The sequence below is a fragment of the Girardinichthys multiradiatus genome, chromosome 1 (assembly GCF_021462225.1).
Source record: "Girardinichthys multiradiatus isolate DD_20200921_A chromosome 1, DD_fGirMul_XY1, whole genome shotgun sequence".
NCBI lineage: Eukaryota > Metazoa > Chordata > Actinopteri > Cyprinodontiformes > Goodeidae > Girardinichthys > Girardinichthys multiradiatus.
In genome coordinates this window covers 38,649,849-38,662,613 of record NC_061794.1, presented here as the reverse complement: position 1 = coordinate 38,662,613, position 12,765 = coordinate 38,649,849, and the positions used below count along the sequence as shown (strand labels likewise).

Genomic DNA, 12,765 nt, shown 5'->3' with positions numbered 1-12,765 from the left:
CACCAAAAAGCGCCAATATTTTAATAGTTTTATTTAATAATTAAATTTTGACATAAAAAAGTTTCAGACAGTCATGGAAGATAACAGACATGAATATAATAATTATGCAGAGAATAGAAATGTACAATGTTGATTCAGATTGTCATGATGCTTTTTCATCATAATTCACAGTCTGTAAAGATAGTTTCTGTTCTTCATGTAGATGCTGAAGAAAAAGCTGCCAATGTTCCAGCTGACATCTTTATTCTGGAGATCACTGCAGGTTGGATAGATTTATTCCATGGGTGTGATTCACATTGGAGCTCCATTCATACACAAAGTCCACTTTTTCCAACTAAGATATCCTTCCAAAAGAACCTGAAGGAATAAAAAAATAAAACCAAGAAAGTTTAGTACAATCCCATTTAGTAGTCTAATTTATTTATCTTTCAGAAAGAGACTAATCAAAGAACATCCCCCCATCTCCCTGAGTCTGCAACCAGCTTCTTCTTATTTCATCCAGCAGAATGATTGGAAGCAGCAGGGGAGGCTTCACACACAATGGAAAATCCACCAAACAGCATCCAACATGTTAGAGCTTGTTTCTAAAGTCTGTGCCAAATCAAAGTGTAAAAACAACAATATGCTGTCATTGAAAAAAAAGGGGGTGGGGGGTTGTTTCTGAGCAGTTGCTTGGTAACAGACAGAAAACAATCCAGGTCACAATACTCTGTAATATAGCATAATATCCTTTTACTCAGAAATTAAATAAAACCACAGAATGAGATGTAAGCGCCATAAATTGATTTTTTTTTTTTTTTTAAATGGGCTGTTATTTTTTGTACTTTTTACATCCAGCTAAGATGAGGCCAACCAATTATTTTGAATCAAGGGATTGTTCAGGCGCTGCAGATAACCGCTATGTGAGGGGTGAACAGAATAAGATTGGATGATCCTTGTTTGTCTGACTGGTCCATGCATGAACGAGAGACTGTATAGGCACATTTCCAGTTCAGGAACCTGGCATCTACCTGGGTAAAAACAGAAAACCAGAGGGAGTTGGTCCTTTTGCTACCTTTGGGACTTGGAGGCCTGTGGTGGGAAGATGCTAAAAATTTCAGATTGGTGAAATGTTCTCAACAATATGTTTTAGTAAATGGTTTTAAACCTTTAATATTAATATGTTTTGCCGTGTTTATGTCGTACATATTGTACATATTGGACTTCATTGTCCATGATTATGTTTAAAGGCACTTTAACTTTGTTTTAGACTCTAATTCTGAAATGATTATTTCAAGGTTTTTTGTTAAATTTAAAGTTTGGGGAAAATAAGGAGTCAAACAAAAACCCAAAAAACATTTTGTATGCACATTCAAAACCTCAAATATATCTAGCACAATGTAAAAAAAAAATTGGGAAATTGATGCTTTTGGGATCCATCTGGTACAATAATAAGATAACGTTAAACTCTAGTAAACTTTTAAACACCTTTGAACCACTTAAATAACCTCAGCTTTGTTGATTGAATAAGCTAAAGGAAAAAAAAAAAAAGTGAAAATGTAAGAACAGTAAGAATAAAATAAATTGACCAGAGTCTCGAGTTATTCTCTCAGGCTTTGTTCACATTTTTCTTCAGTTGCAGTTCAATCGTGTTCTACGCAGCAGGAGTCTGTGCTGAAGCTGCGCTCTCACCGCTAGAGACGAGATTGAAGATGTTTAGAGGGAGCTTTCCAGAAGGGGGTGTAAAGCTGCCAAATGCAGTCGAAATTCACTTTATTACAGAAAATAGCTGAAAAACCTACTTAATGCTAATTCTCCATTCATAAAAAGAAACAGCAGCAAGCCGTTAACACACCTATTCCCACAGTATCTAATTCTGTGGTGTTCTGGTTATTTTAACCAGGAATCTGGACATCTGCTGTCACATTGATCACTACTCCTAAACATTGCTGGACTACAGTGGTGTGAAAATGGCTGAAAAACACCTTGAAGCCCACCGTGTGTCCCTCTGCTGAGCAGCTGCAGGTTACGTCCCTCCTCCTGCACCTGGAGCTGCAGCACTTGTTGCAGCAGTTCTTGTCGAAGCGTGTCTTGTACTAAACCCATCCTCTCCAGCTTCTCCCCATTTAGACGCAACAATGCACGACCTGAAAGGTGAAAGCACCAGGCTCAGAAATCTGCTTTTAGACGTCTTTCACCTGACATCCAGATATGCTGTTAAATACAGCTGAAACCAGATATTTACATACGCTGACCGATTAAAAGCTTACAGTTAGAAGACGTCAAAGCCATGACATCATCGTTTAGGCTTTTCCACATATTTTAAAGGATAGTAATCTTAGTGTATGAAAACTTCTGAGTTCAGTAAAGCAAATAGAAATAATTGTAGAAATTCTTACTGAGCTAAAACAGGGAAAGAAAAGAAGATGGTCATGAGTCCTCTTATACAGTGTATGTGAATATGTGTGTCAATCAACCTGTGATGGCGTGCTGGGAGAATGCCTCCACGTAGGTCAGGTAGTTGTGCGGACAGTGTTTCTTCAGCCATTTACAGACATCTTGCTGGGACCAGAGCACGACGGGGCGGATCAGGCTGGGCTGCGTCGGGCTCGTGTGATATATGCCGTAATTGTCACCGGAGCGATACTGCAGAAAACAGACAAGCAGCAAAACTTTTAGGACAAAAGTAGAGAAAACATGGATGGAAGTAGCTGTTTAATGTTTTACAGAGGGCTCTCACTTTGTTGAAAAGACTGTGGCAGCCAGGCATATAGGCTGAAAAAGTTATTTATATTCATGATGGAACCCACAAACATTTCAGAGTGAAAGCTGGTTGTTAAAAGGTGATGTGCAGACTGACCAAGAGTTAATAGAAAATTTTATTTGCACAAACAGGTCTCAACACAGCCCTGAAGAAATAAATGTTTACATGTTTTGCCAGATGAACAAGAATCGCATCTTTATGCAGAAACGCAAACATCTCTAAAGGGGTTTCAATCTTTCATGCACCTCCGTATTACCAGTGGTTTTTAACTGCAAGTTTAACCTGAACTCTGACCTGGTCTTAAGAAAAATAAGACCAGAATAAATATTTATGATACACACTCTCTGCATGCACTGCAGCAACAAACATTTACACACTTTACAGGCTCACAAACTGTATGTAAGACTAGTATATATAGAAACCGACATTTTTAGTCCTTAATGAGAGCTAACATGTTATAAATTCCTTATAACTAACATGGACAATTACAGTCTGAGATGTCTGGAGGATCAGTTAACATGCAGCAGCAAATCAACAAAGCTACAGTGTGGTTTATTTTATTTGCACTGAAAAATGCAAAGTGGCAATAAAAAGACAGCTGGGTAATGAAGTATGAATTTCCAATGCAGCATTTAAAAAAATACAATTTTTTAAGCACAGTGAAAAGAAATAGGCTAATTCTTCTTAGTGTGTATTTGGGTCGATGACATCACAAGAGGCACAGAAATCGAGCTGATCAGCTGGAATCAGTAAAAACAATGGCCGATGATCGACCTTTGACAGATTTGGACCTGGACCTGTAAATGCTGCATAATATTATTTAGAAGAGTCTTAACCCTTTGATGCCACTCTTTGCTGCAGCAATCTAACAGTAAGCTTTGAAGATATTATTTTTTTACCACCTACATTCTATCCTGCTTAGTGTGCTGGATGTCAAGATGCTTGTCCAGCCTTGTGACCAGTGGCTAAAAGGTGTCACATCATATTTTCACCCCAGGTAAATGGAAAGTCATGGATTGCTAATTAGAAGTTCTATAATCTCTGATCAGCTTACAAAAATGCATATTGGGGGGTTTGATTCCAGCTTCTTCCAGCCCTACATAGTGCTGTGTCCTTGGTCAAGGCACGTAACCCCAGGTTTTTGAGTGTGCACGTTGGTGAGGGCAGCCAGATGAATACGGCTCTAATGTAAAAGCGCTTTGAGCGGTCAGTATGACTAGAAAAGTACCATATAGGTTTTGTCTATAAACTACCATCGTTAATATGTTTTTATTTCTACTGACTAAATGTAAGAAAACTACAGGTTTGATTTTCTTCCCCAAATTTTCTGTGTAATTTCAGATTTGACATTCTTGTCAAGTAGGATAGAATTGAATAAGGACATTTAATATTTAACACTAAAATATTTTGTTGCTCTGAGTCTGTCTGGAAGGAACAAAAGACAGAAAGGCTGATGCACAGAGGATGAGTTAATGAAAGGACCAGATGCAAAGATGAAAGTCAAGTGTGGAAGCAGTAATAATATTGTTCACACACCAGCACAACCACACAGCTGTGATTAAGTTCACATTCTCTGAGACAAAAACAAGCCAGCCACTACATTGTGTGCGTTGCATAAGAGAAGAGGCAAACAAAGCAATGCATACAACTCTGTTATCAGCCCAGCCCAGTTCTGTTTGCAGCTCTAGCTTCAGCTCCTAAAGGCCTTTTAAACAGCCTTTTATGGGCTGAAAACAAAGCCATGGGATCGCCGACTTGTAACCGAGGGCTTTAAATGAGGCCAGTTCAAAGCATAAATGGACTGTCTCTGCTCAAAACACTGAGGAGACAAAGCTGCGTCAGATAACAAGGAACTTTAATTTAAGCTGGAACAGAGATGCTGCTGGACGTGGTTGTGAGAAGGTTTCACAAAGAAGTATGATGGAAACACGACTGACTCGCATCTAATGGCGGACTGGATACTATCTGGCATAGAGCAGCACATTCATTTCTGTTTCTTTCTGCTCTCAATAAACAGACACAGTGGTGCAGCGGCAAAGTGTGAGCGCTGGAAGACCTGTACTATTTAAAGCAGAGCTAAAAGGCTGTGAGAGCCTGCTATCCCGCTGGGGAGAGAGCAGCTTCCATTCTTTGATAACAAAGTGTCCATTAGCAACAAAGCATGATGACCAGCAGAATTTGTTGGACTTAGATTTTTATTTAAGTCATACTTTTCTGCACAGAAAAGGTTTCTAACCAACAGGGAGGACAGTTTTCCTCATATAAACAAGGCGTTAGTTTCCCAACTCAGGTTTATGGGTTTAGATGTTGTGTAGTTCAATTATAAAAAGAAAGCATAATTCTTCTGAGAAATAAGTCTCTGAATGACTACCTTGTAAAAATATCTTAAGGCTGCATACATTCATCGGGTCACTGTGTTAGGTACACAAACAGCAACACAGTGAAGCACGTGGCAGCTACTTGATGAATTCAGGCATCTAGATTCAGGGAAGACGACTTCCTGAAGTTCAAACAGAATGAAAATGTGGAATAAAAGAGGATTTAAGTGACTTTGAACATGACATAGTTGTTAGTACTGTATGGGCTGGTCTGAGTATTTTAGAAACTACTGATCTACTGGAATTTTCACCCATAAGCTTGTCTCAGGATTACATGAAATGGTCCAAAAAAGAAAAAAACATGCAGTGAGGCGTAGTTACTAGCCTTCTAGATGTCAGAGGGGTTTGAGGCAAAGGTAGCTCAGATAACCAGCTGTTATAACCAAGGTATGCAGATACAACTCTGACTGCACAAAACCTGAAATCCTAGATTAAATGGGCTACAGCAGCAGATGACCACAGAAGATGGAGGCTCCAATTAACACAGACTCTCCACAATTGGACATGGACAGATTGGTACAACGTTGCCTGGTCTAAGGAGTCTCAATTTCAGCTGCGACATTTAGATGGTTGGGTCAGAATGTGGAGTAAACAACATTAAAAGCATGGATCTATCCTGCTCATGGTGGTATAATGGTATGGGCGAGGTGTTTTGGCTCACTCTTCTTCTCTAGAAGAAGCAAAGCTCAAACCCTCCTAAAATGGTTTCCTGAACGTGATAATGAGCTCTCTGTGGCCCAGTGGCAGCCACAATCATCAGAGGTCAATTCAACAGTACATCTCTGGGATGTTATGGAACAGGAGATTTACATCATGGATGTGCAGCCTACAGCTACTGCATGATGCTATCATGTCTATTTGGACCAAAATCTCATTGGAATATTTCTAACACCTTCATTAATCAATGCAATGAAGAAATAAGGCAATTCTGAAGGCATCTTTGTTGCTAACAGAACACTCTCCTCTCAGAAATCAGGTTTACTTGTGCTTCCTAAAAGTTCCATTGGATGTATATCTTTCTGTTTTTTTAGGCACCTCTCCTCTAGAAACAGCTCATTTTAATAACCTTCACAGTTAGAGTGGCTTAGGTTATTCTTAATGTATTCTTGTTTAAACTGCTGCCAGCTTAGCCTCAGCACTTAGTGACCCCGAAGATGCCACTCTTTGCTTCAGTTCTGACTGCTCTGACAATGACCTTTAGAGATGTTTTTCACCTTCCTTCACATCCTGCTCAGTGTGCATGGAGGCAAAGTAAAAATGGGCTGTCGTCTAGCTAAGTGACCAGCAGCTAAAAGAAATGGATATGTTAGGACTTGGTCGGTAATAACTGTTGGACTTCCAGAACGAAAGAAGTTTCTTAATGTGGGATTTGTCCTGTGTGAATGTATTCAAATTTAATGCTAGATATATTGGAAATCTGTAGTGTGAAATTATGTTACTACATGAAAAAAGTATCTATTTATACTGGGATGGTCAATAAGTGTGGGAGGTGCCGCATATACTCAGGATTGTATGCATCTGGCTTCTGGTTAGGTACACAATAAATTATTTATTGTTTACTCTTTTGTTCTGACAAAAAAAAAAAACAGACAGGTAAAGGCAGTATGTTCAAATCACAGACAGCACTCAAACAGAGCTAACACTATCGACCATGCAGCTGGCGTGATTAGAGTTGAGATTTAAAAGAAAATGCCAGGATAAAAAAAGCAAAGCAGCTGCACAGTGTAATTACAATAATGAGGCAAATGTCTGCAGCCAAGGCAAAATTGCTTGTATGTGCGAGTGGCAGCCTCAGATAAATATGTTCTGACAACATAATAAAAGGAATTTGATTGAAGTCTGGCTGAAATAAAAATGTATCAGCAGAAGGGTTGTTTGAATCTTGCAGTGAGAGCAGAGGCAGCTGCTTTGGGATGAATGAATGGGGTTTTTTTTTTTTTTTTTCTCTGGCTACAAAGTTTTACATAAAAGCCTTCAACTTGCTGCCATAGTGGGTCTGGAACAGGCTGGAGTCTGAGCTGGCGGTGCTACAAATACACATGTAACAGCCTCTGTCTATAAACTCAAGAGTAGAGATCATCAGATTTGCATCTCATTTGGTTAAACATCTTCTAGCTATACTTGTTCATCATTTCTAGGAGCTCTCTGTTATGATTTGTGGGTGTTTTTGGGTTTTTGTTGGTCTTATTCACAGTTCAAGTTTTGAATCATGTTTCTGTTTATTTTCCTGGTCATTCTTTAGTTTTGTCGTCTTGTTCATGTTTTGTCAAGTTTGGTTTTCGGATCTGGTTATGCTTTTGCTTCATGTTTTTCTAGTTTCTGTTAGTTTGTGTTCAAGAGTCTCTGTTTTGCTCCAGCCACGTTTTGTTCTGTCAATTCGGACCACCTGCACCTAGTAATCTGTCTTCTTGTTTCACCTGCTCACACTCCATAAATACACACCTGTTCTGTCATTCATCGCAGAAACGTTTTCTCAAATCATGTCTTGTTGCCAAATCATGCTCACGTCTTGTTTTGTGCATCATGCCAAGCCTGTCCGTTTATTGTTTTGTTCCTGCCTCTTCTGAGAATGAGTTTTGTTTGTTTATTAAATCGTTTTTCACTAACCATCACGCTGCCTGCTCGTCTGCATTCTGGGTCCTATTTCGCAAATTCTAACACTCTCTGTATATTTAAACACATGGAGATGGTCATCAAAATCAAATCGACCATCCAAATCAGCGACTCTTCAATTCATGTTCACAATTTGTGATGCAAAAATAAGTCAAACACAAAAAGGGAGGAAATAACTCAAAAGTGCTAATTTTTAGCTATAAATTAAAGTAAAAAGGAAAGCATTTCATAAAATACAAAACAATCTTAGAATAGATTCTACTTTTTTATATTGTAAACTTCATTAAATCTGATTAACTTTTGTCACTCAGCTTTTTTGACGTTTGGTGAAATTGACATTTATCTTAAAGCTGTTAAAACTCTTATTTCTGACTGGTACTGATTTAAATTTTATATGTCAGAAGGAAGGCTGATTGGAGGCATAGTGGTTAGCACTGATTCCTCGCAGCAAGAAGGTTTGAATACCGGCCTAGTCTCTTTCTGTATGGCGTTTTCTGCATGTTCTCTGCATGCATGCATGGGTTCTCTTTGGGTACTCCGTCTTCCTGCTTTGCTGCTGTGTTTGGGAACACTGTCCTGTACATTACCCAGTTTGGGCCAAGCTTTTCTTGTCAGACAGATGGTCTCACATTTGACTCTAAAATGTGTTTAATTTAAAGATGAGCTCATTGTTGACTCAATGACTGCAAGGCTTCCTGGTCCTATGGCTGCAAAACAACCCCAAATCATTACACATCCACCTCTGTGTTTGACAGTTGACATCAGCTGTTTGCTCTAATATTTATTATTTGGTTTTCTCCAAACATGGTATTTTGAATTATGGCCAAACATCTCTACTTTGGTCTCATCTGTCATTCAGAGGCAAATTTCAAACCAGAGTCTGGCTGTTCATTCTTGTTCAGTCTTTTTCTAAATGTCCCATGAAGAACTTTAACATGTTAAAAGTCGACTCCTGGGAACACTGGCAAATGTCTAAATGATTTCCACTTGGATAATCTCTCCTTGTAGAATTATGGTCTTCACATTGTCTGAAAATGGACTTACAATGCTTCCTAGATTAAAGTGCAGAAACAGAAGTTTCTCTAAGGTCAATCCTGATGTCTTACAACCTATGCACCCATATGCTCCACAGCCACAACCTGCATAAACTCCTGCTTTAATAGAGTTGGTCAAAGTTGCTGATGATCAGTAATAGTGCATTTGATTAGTAGCGCCTCACTGCTACTTTCCTTCTTAAATACCTATTTAAGCAGCTGAGGTGTACTTAGTTTTTCACACCATGGATCCTGTACATATTTTATTATGTCATTGTATTTCAACACTAACATTTTAAACACTGACATTTCTGGAGTTCTCTGTCTAATTGTAAATAAAAACAAAAAACTATGAATTCATGACAGAAATGTTTCACAGTGGTCATGCAAAACTGTAAGGATGGACAGACAGAATAAAAACATTTTTTCCTAAAGACATCGCCAGAAAGCAGGTTTGCTTTGACATGTTGAAGTCATGTAGGCTCTCTGTACCTGCAGGACTTCTGTGCCAGGCTGCTGCAGAAGCTTCACGGTTCTTCCCCCTGCCGTTTTCTGTCCACGACCGTCATGCCAGGTTAGGTTCCCACCTGTCCGCCGACTCAGCTGGTGTTTGAAGTCCTCAGGCAGAGCCCTGTACTCCACAGCGGGCCTGCAGAAACTGAAACTGGAGGCAGCTGGAGAGACAGAGACAAGGGGGAGTGAAACAATCAGCCAATTATCCCAGGCAAACTCGGTCCCAGACTCTGCGTGGCTTAAAAACAAAAGCCTGGACACGCTATTACTCAGGATTGACGTCATTATAGAATACCTGCTCTGACCTGCTCCATTAACCCTAGGCAAGCATTTGAAATCCTGTCCTCAGGTGGTACAATTACCTATAGTGAAAGGCTGGTAAGCAGATGTCAGAGCTGTGAGACAATTTCTCATCATTACGAGGGGGCCTGCAGGCGAAGATCCAAGCCCCTCAACAGCAGGTGGCTTTTCCACATCCAGTAATTAAAGAGTTTGGAACTTCAGTAAACACGCTGTTCCTGGCACAGATTCTGGCAGCAAGCCGCAGGTCATTATGGATTCATGAGCCAGATTGAATGGATTTTCTCACTTTGAAAAATATGTGTGCAGTTGTGTTAGTGTGTGTGTGTTAATGGCCATTTGCAGTATATACAGTTGGCCAACTCAATTTGAAAGGAGGCAATAAGGAAAGTCTGGGGGAGATGGTTTCTGAGCAGATGAAAGAGTGCCTTGGTGAGTTTTTTAGCGCTGTGTCTCCCCTCTCTATCATTCAGGATCTCCTGCTAAGCAGCAGGGCCAGATCCAGTCCAGCAGTCATTAAGGGATCCCGGCATCATAAGGTTATCTTGAAGAAAACTCTGCATGCCATTTTCATTTCTTTTGAAGCCATGCTGAAATGCATGCTTTGGCTGACAATGTTTCTCAGTGAGGCTGCGGCTATAAACACTAATAATCCCCATTACCTGCTATAAAACATAATTAAAGCCATTTCTCAGATGTTTTTTTTTTCTCCTTTTGATATCCTCTTGTTTTTTCCCCTTCTGTGAGGAAAAGGTCCCCATCAACTGAACTGGAGTTTTAACTGCTTTTTAGAGAGCAAAGATTTTCAGGGCAGTATGATTACTGTTTGATTAATTTTGCTGAAGTGAATGCTGCTGATAAAAGCTCGTCTTGGTTAACGTTGACATGAAAAGCCCTAAAGACCTCTCACAAATCTTAAATCTGACGCTAAAAGGATGCTTTAGAGAAACCTGAGCAAGGCGGAAAAAAAAGGGCTCTGATGATGTCCCAGATCCTGATTTATGCGTTTCAGCACCCTGTCACTGTCCATCAGCAGATTGTGTCCTGCTTTGATTCCAGCATAAAGCTGCCCCGCCAGCCGTTTATGTAAGTAACCCTATAGATTGAGAGCAACCCAGTTTTTAGCTGATAATGGAATGCTATGACCCCAGAGTGGGATTACTGGTATTTTTTCAGGAGCGCACAAGAGGCGCTTTGTTCCCAGCTGCCTGCATTTACCCGACAGAACTGGCTTGACAAGTGAACTAACCGGAACTCGTACGTGCTGAATTCTGAACAAATGAATGATGAGCAGAGATATATAAAGCTTCCTACCGTCCACAGCCATGGTGAGTCCGAGCCGCAGTGAGTCTAGTGACTATCCCCCATAGTCTCCGCGGAGCGACACTCCTCTCCTCTCCAACAAAAAGTTTCAGTGACCTCAGACTCAGAGCGAAGGAGCGGCGCCGTTCCACATCCGCCTGATCCGCTCCAGTCGGTCCTGGTGGTTAGATCAGATCAGCTGACGTCCTGCGCGGCCGTCGGTGCAAAGAGTGGGCTGAACTCACTGAGGACACGCAGGAATGTTTTCCCGGAGACCGGTTCCACGAGCTTCCTGCGCGTACGCTTTCTTGTGTGTATGCTGTATTTTTTTCTCTCTCGGGAGAATCACGAGCGCGGTGAGCTCAAAGAGCGGCCCCGGGCCCTGTAATTAACGCAGCTCGTAGTGACTGAAAAACAGCGCGGATGAGAAGGCTTCTCATCAGCATCCACCGGAGGGAATTCCCCTTTGCCTCTCCTTATAGAAAGAGATCTCTGTGCGGGTCCCCTCTCTCTCTCTCTCTGCCTCTGATGGGCCCTTTTAGTGCAGAAGAGCTGCAGGACAGATAGCCTCAACACTTCGCCTACTTCCATCTGACCTGGCTTGTTGTGACCACACGGGGTTGGACAGTAAAGGCTGGTTAGGTGACCTATTAGCTGCTGTCAGGAATCCTCACCGTCATTATTATAAGATCGTCTTATCTTGTAAAGCGTCGCTTTTGAAAAACACAACTGCAACTAAAATGTTTTAGGGAGCAAATTTATGATTTAAATATAAGCGAATACAACGTTCAAGCTTTATGGTAATTTGCGCCCCTAGATATTGTTCGTTTTCATATTTTCCCTGACTCAAATGAACAGAGCCCTTAGTTATAACTATAAATACAAGAGTTTGCCAGAATTTACTGATGGATGGATGGATGGATGGATGGACTAGAACAGGGAATAAAAACCGTAAAAATGATGTGTCCCTACTAATCCAGTGTTGAAAAATCTATATATTTAAATGCAATAATCTTCCAGACTGTGTAGAAATCCAGTAAAACTGAAAATCCTTTTGTAAAACAAGAGAAAAGGTTGCAACTAAACTAATACATCATGTTACACAAAATCATATTTAAAATTGGGAGCACCCAAAAACACCAGTGAATGTGATAAAGGTAAATTATTATACCAACACGCTTGGCCTCACGGTACCCGTTAGCCGCCTCAGGAGTCCCACAAGCCAACCACAGCCAATAGGATTCCTTCTTTAGCTTGACAGCGTCCCTTACTGCCGGTGTCCACCACCGGGTTCGGGGATTGCCGCCGCGACAGGCCCACAGACCTTACAGCCGCAGCTACGGGCAGCAGCATCGACAATAGATGCGGAGAACATGGTCCACTTGGACTCTATGTCTCCAACATCCCTCGGATCTGGTCAAAGCTCTCCCGGAGGTGAGAGTTGAATACATCCCTGGCCAAGGGGTCCGCCAGACGTTCCCAGCAGACCCTCACTATGTACTTGGGCCTGCCAAGTCTGTCCGGCTTTCTCCTCCTCCAGCGGATCCAACTCACCACCAGGTGGTGATCAGTGGACAGCTCAGCCCCTCTCTTCACCCGAGTGTCCAAAACATGCGGCCGAAGGTCTGATGATACGAAAACAAAGTCGATCATTGACCTCCTGCCTAGGGTGTCCTGGTGCCAAGTGCACTGATGGACACCCTTATGTTTGAACATGGTGTTCATTATGGACAATCCGTGACTAGCACAGAAGTCCAATCACAAAACACCACTCAGATTCTGATCGAGGAAGCCATTCCTTCCGATCACGCATCTCCAGGTGTCACTGTCGTTTCCCACGTGGGCGTTGAAGTCCCCCAGCAGAATAATGGAGTCCCCGGGA

The 12,765-nt window shown here is 41.2% G+C and overlaps 1 protein-coding gene across 2 annotated transcripts; it reads right to left on the bottom strand.

Annotated features, from left to right (window-relative positions):
- Nucleotides 1-16: 16 nt before the first annotated feature.
- samd10a (sterile alpha motif domain containing 10a) lies at nt 17-11,484 on the bottom strand. Of its 2 annotated transcripts, none has more exons than XM_047374502.1 (5): nt 10,896-11,484; nt 9,261-9,442; nt 2,457-2,625; nt 1,965-2,126; nt 17-357 (listed from the first exon to the last, which is right to left on the bottom strand). In XM_047374502.1, exons 1-5 carry the CDS (start codon nt 10,906-10,908, stop codon nt 335-337), a joined length of 549 nt encoding a protein of 182 aa, XP_047230458.1. In that variant the 5' UTR covers nt 10,909-11,484; the 3' UTR covers nt 17-334. The 2 variants fall into 2 exon arrangements, with proteins under 2 accessions (XP_047230458.1, XP_047230530.1); XM_047374574.1 differs by having other exon boundaries at nt 1,977-2,126.
- Nucleotides 11,485-12,765: the final 1,281 nt, after the last annotated feature.

Excerpts from the sequence above, each read along its gene's own strand:
- samd10a (XM_047374502.1), bottom strand. Across the intron at positions 2,626-9,260 it reads CTGGCACAGAAGTCCTGCAG|TATCGCTCCGGTGACAATTA; the intron begins GTACAGAGAGCC and ends TGTTTTCTGCAG. Across the intron at positions 2,127-2,456 it reads CTCCCAGCACGCCATCACAG|GTCGTGCATTGTTGCGTCTA; the intron begins GTTGATTGACAC and ends TTCACCTTTCAG.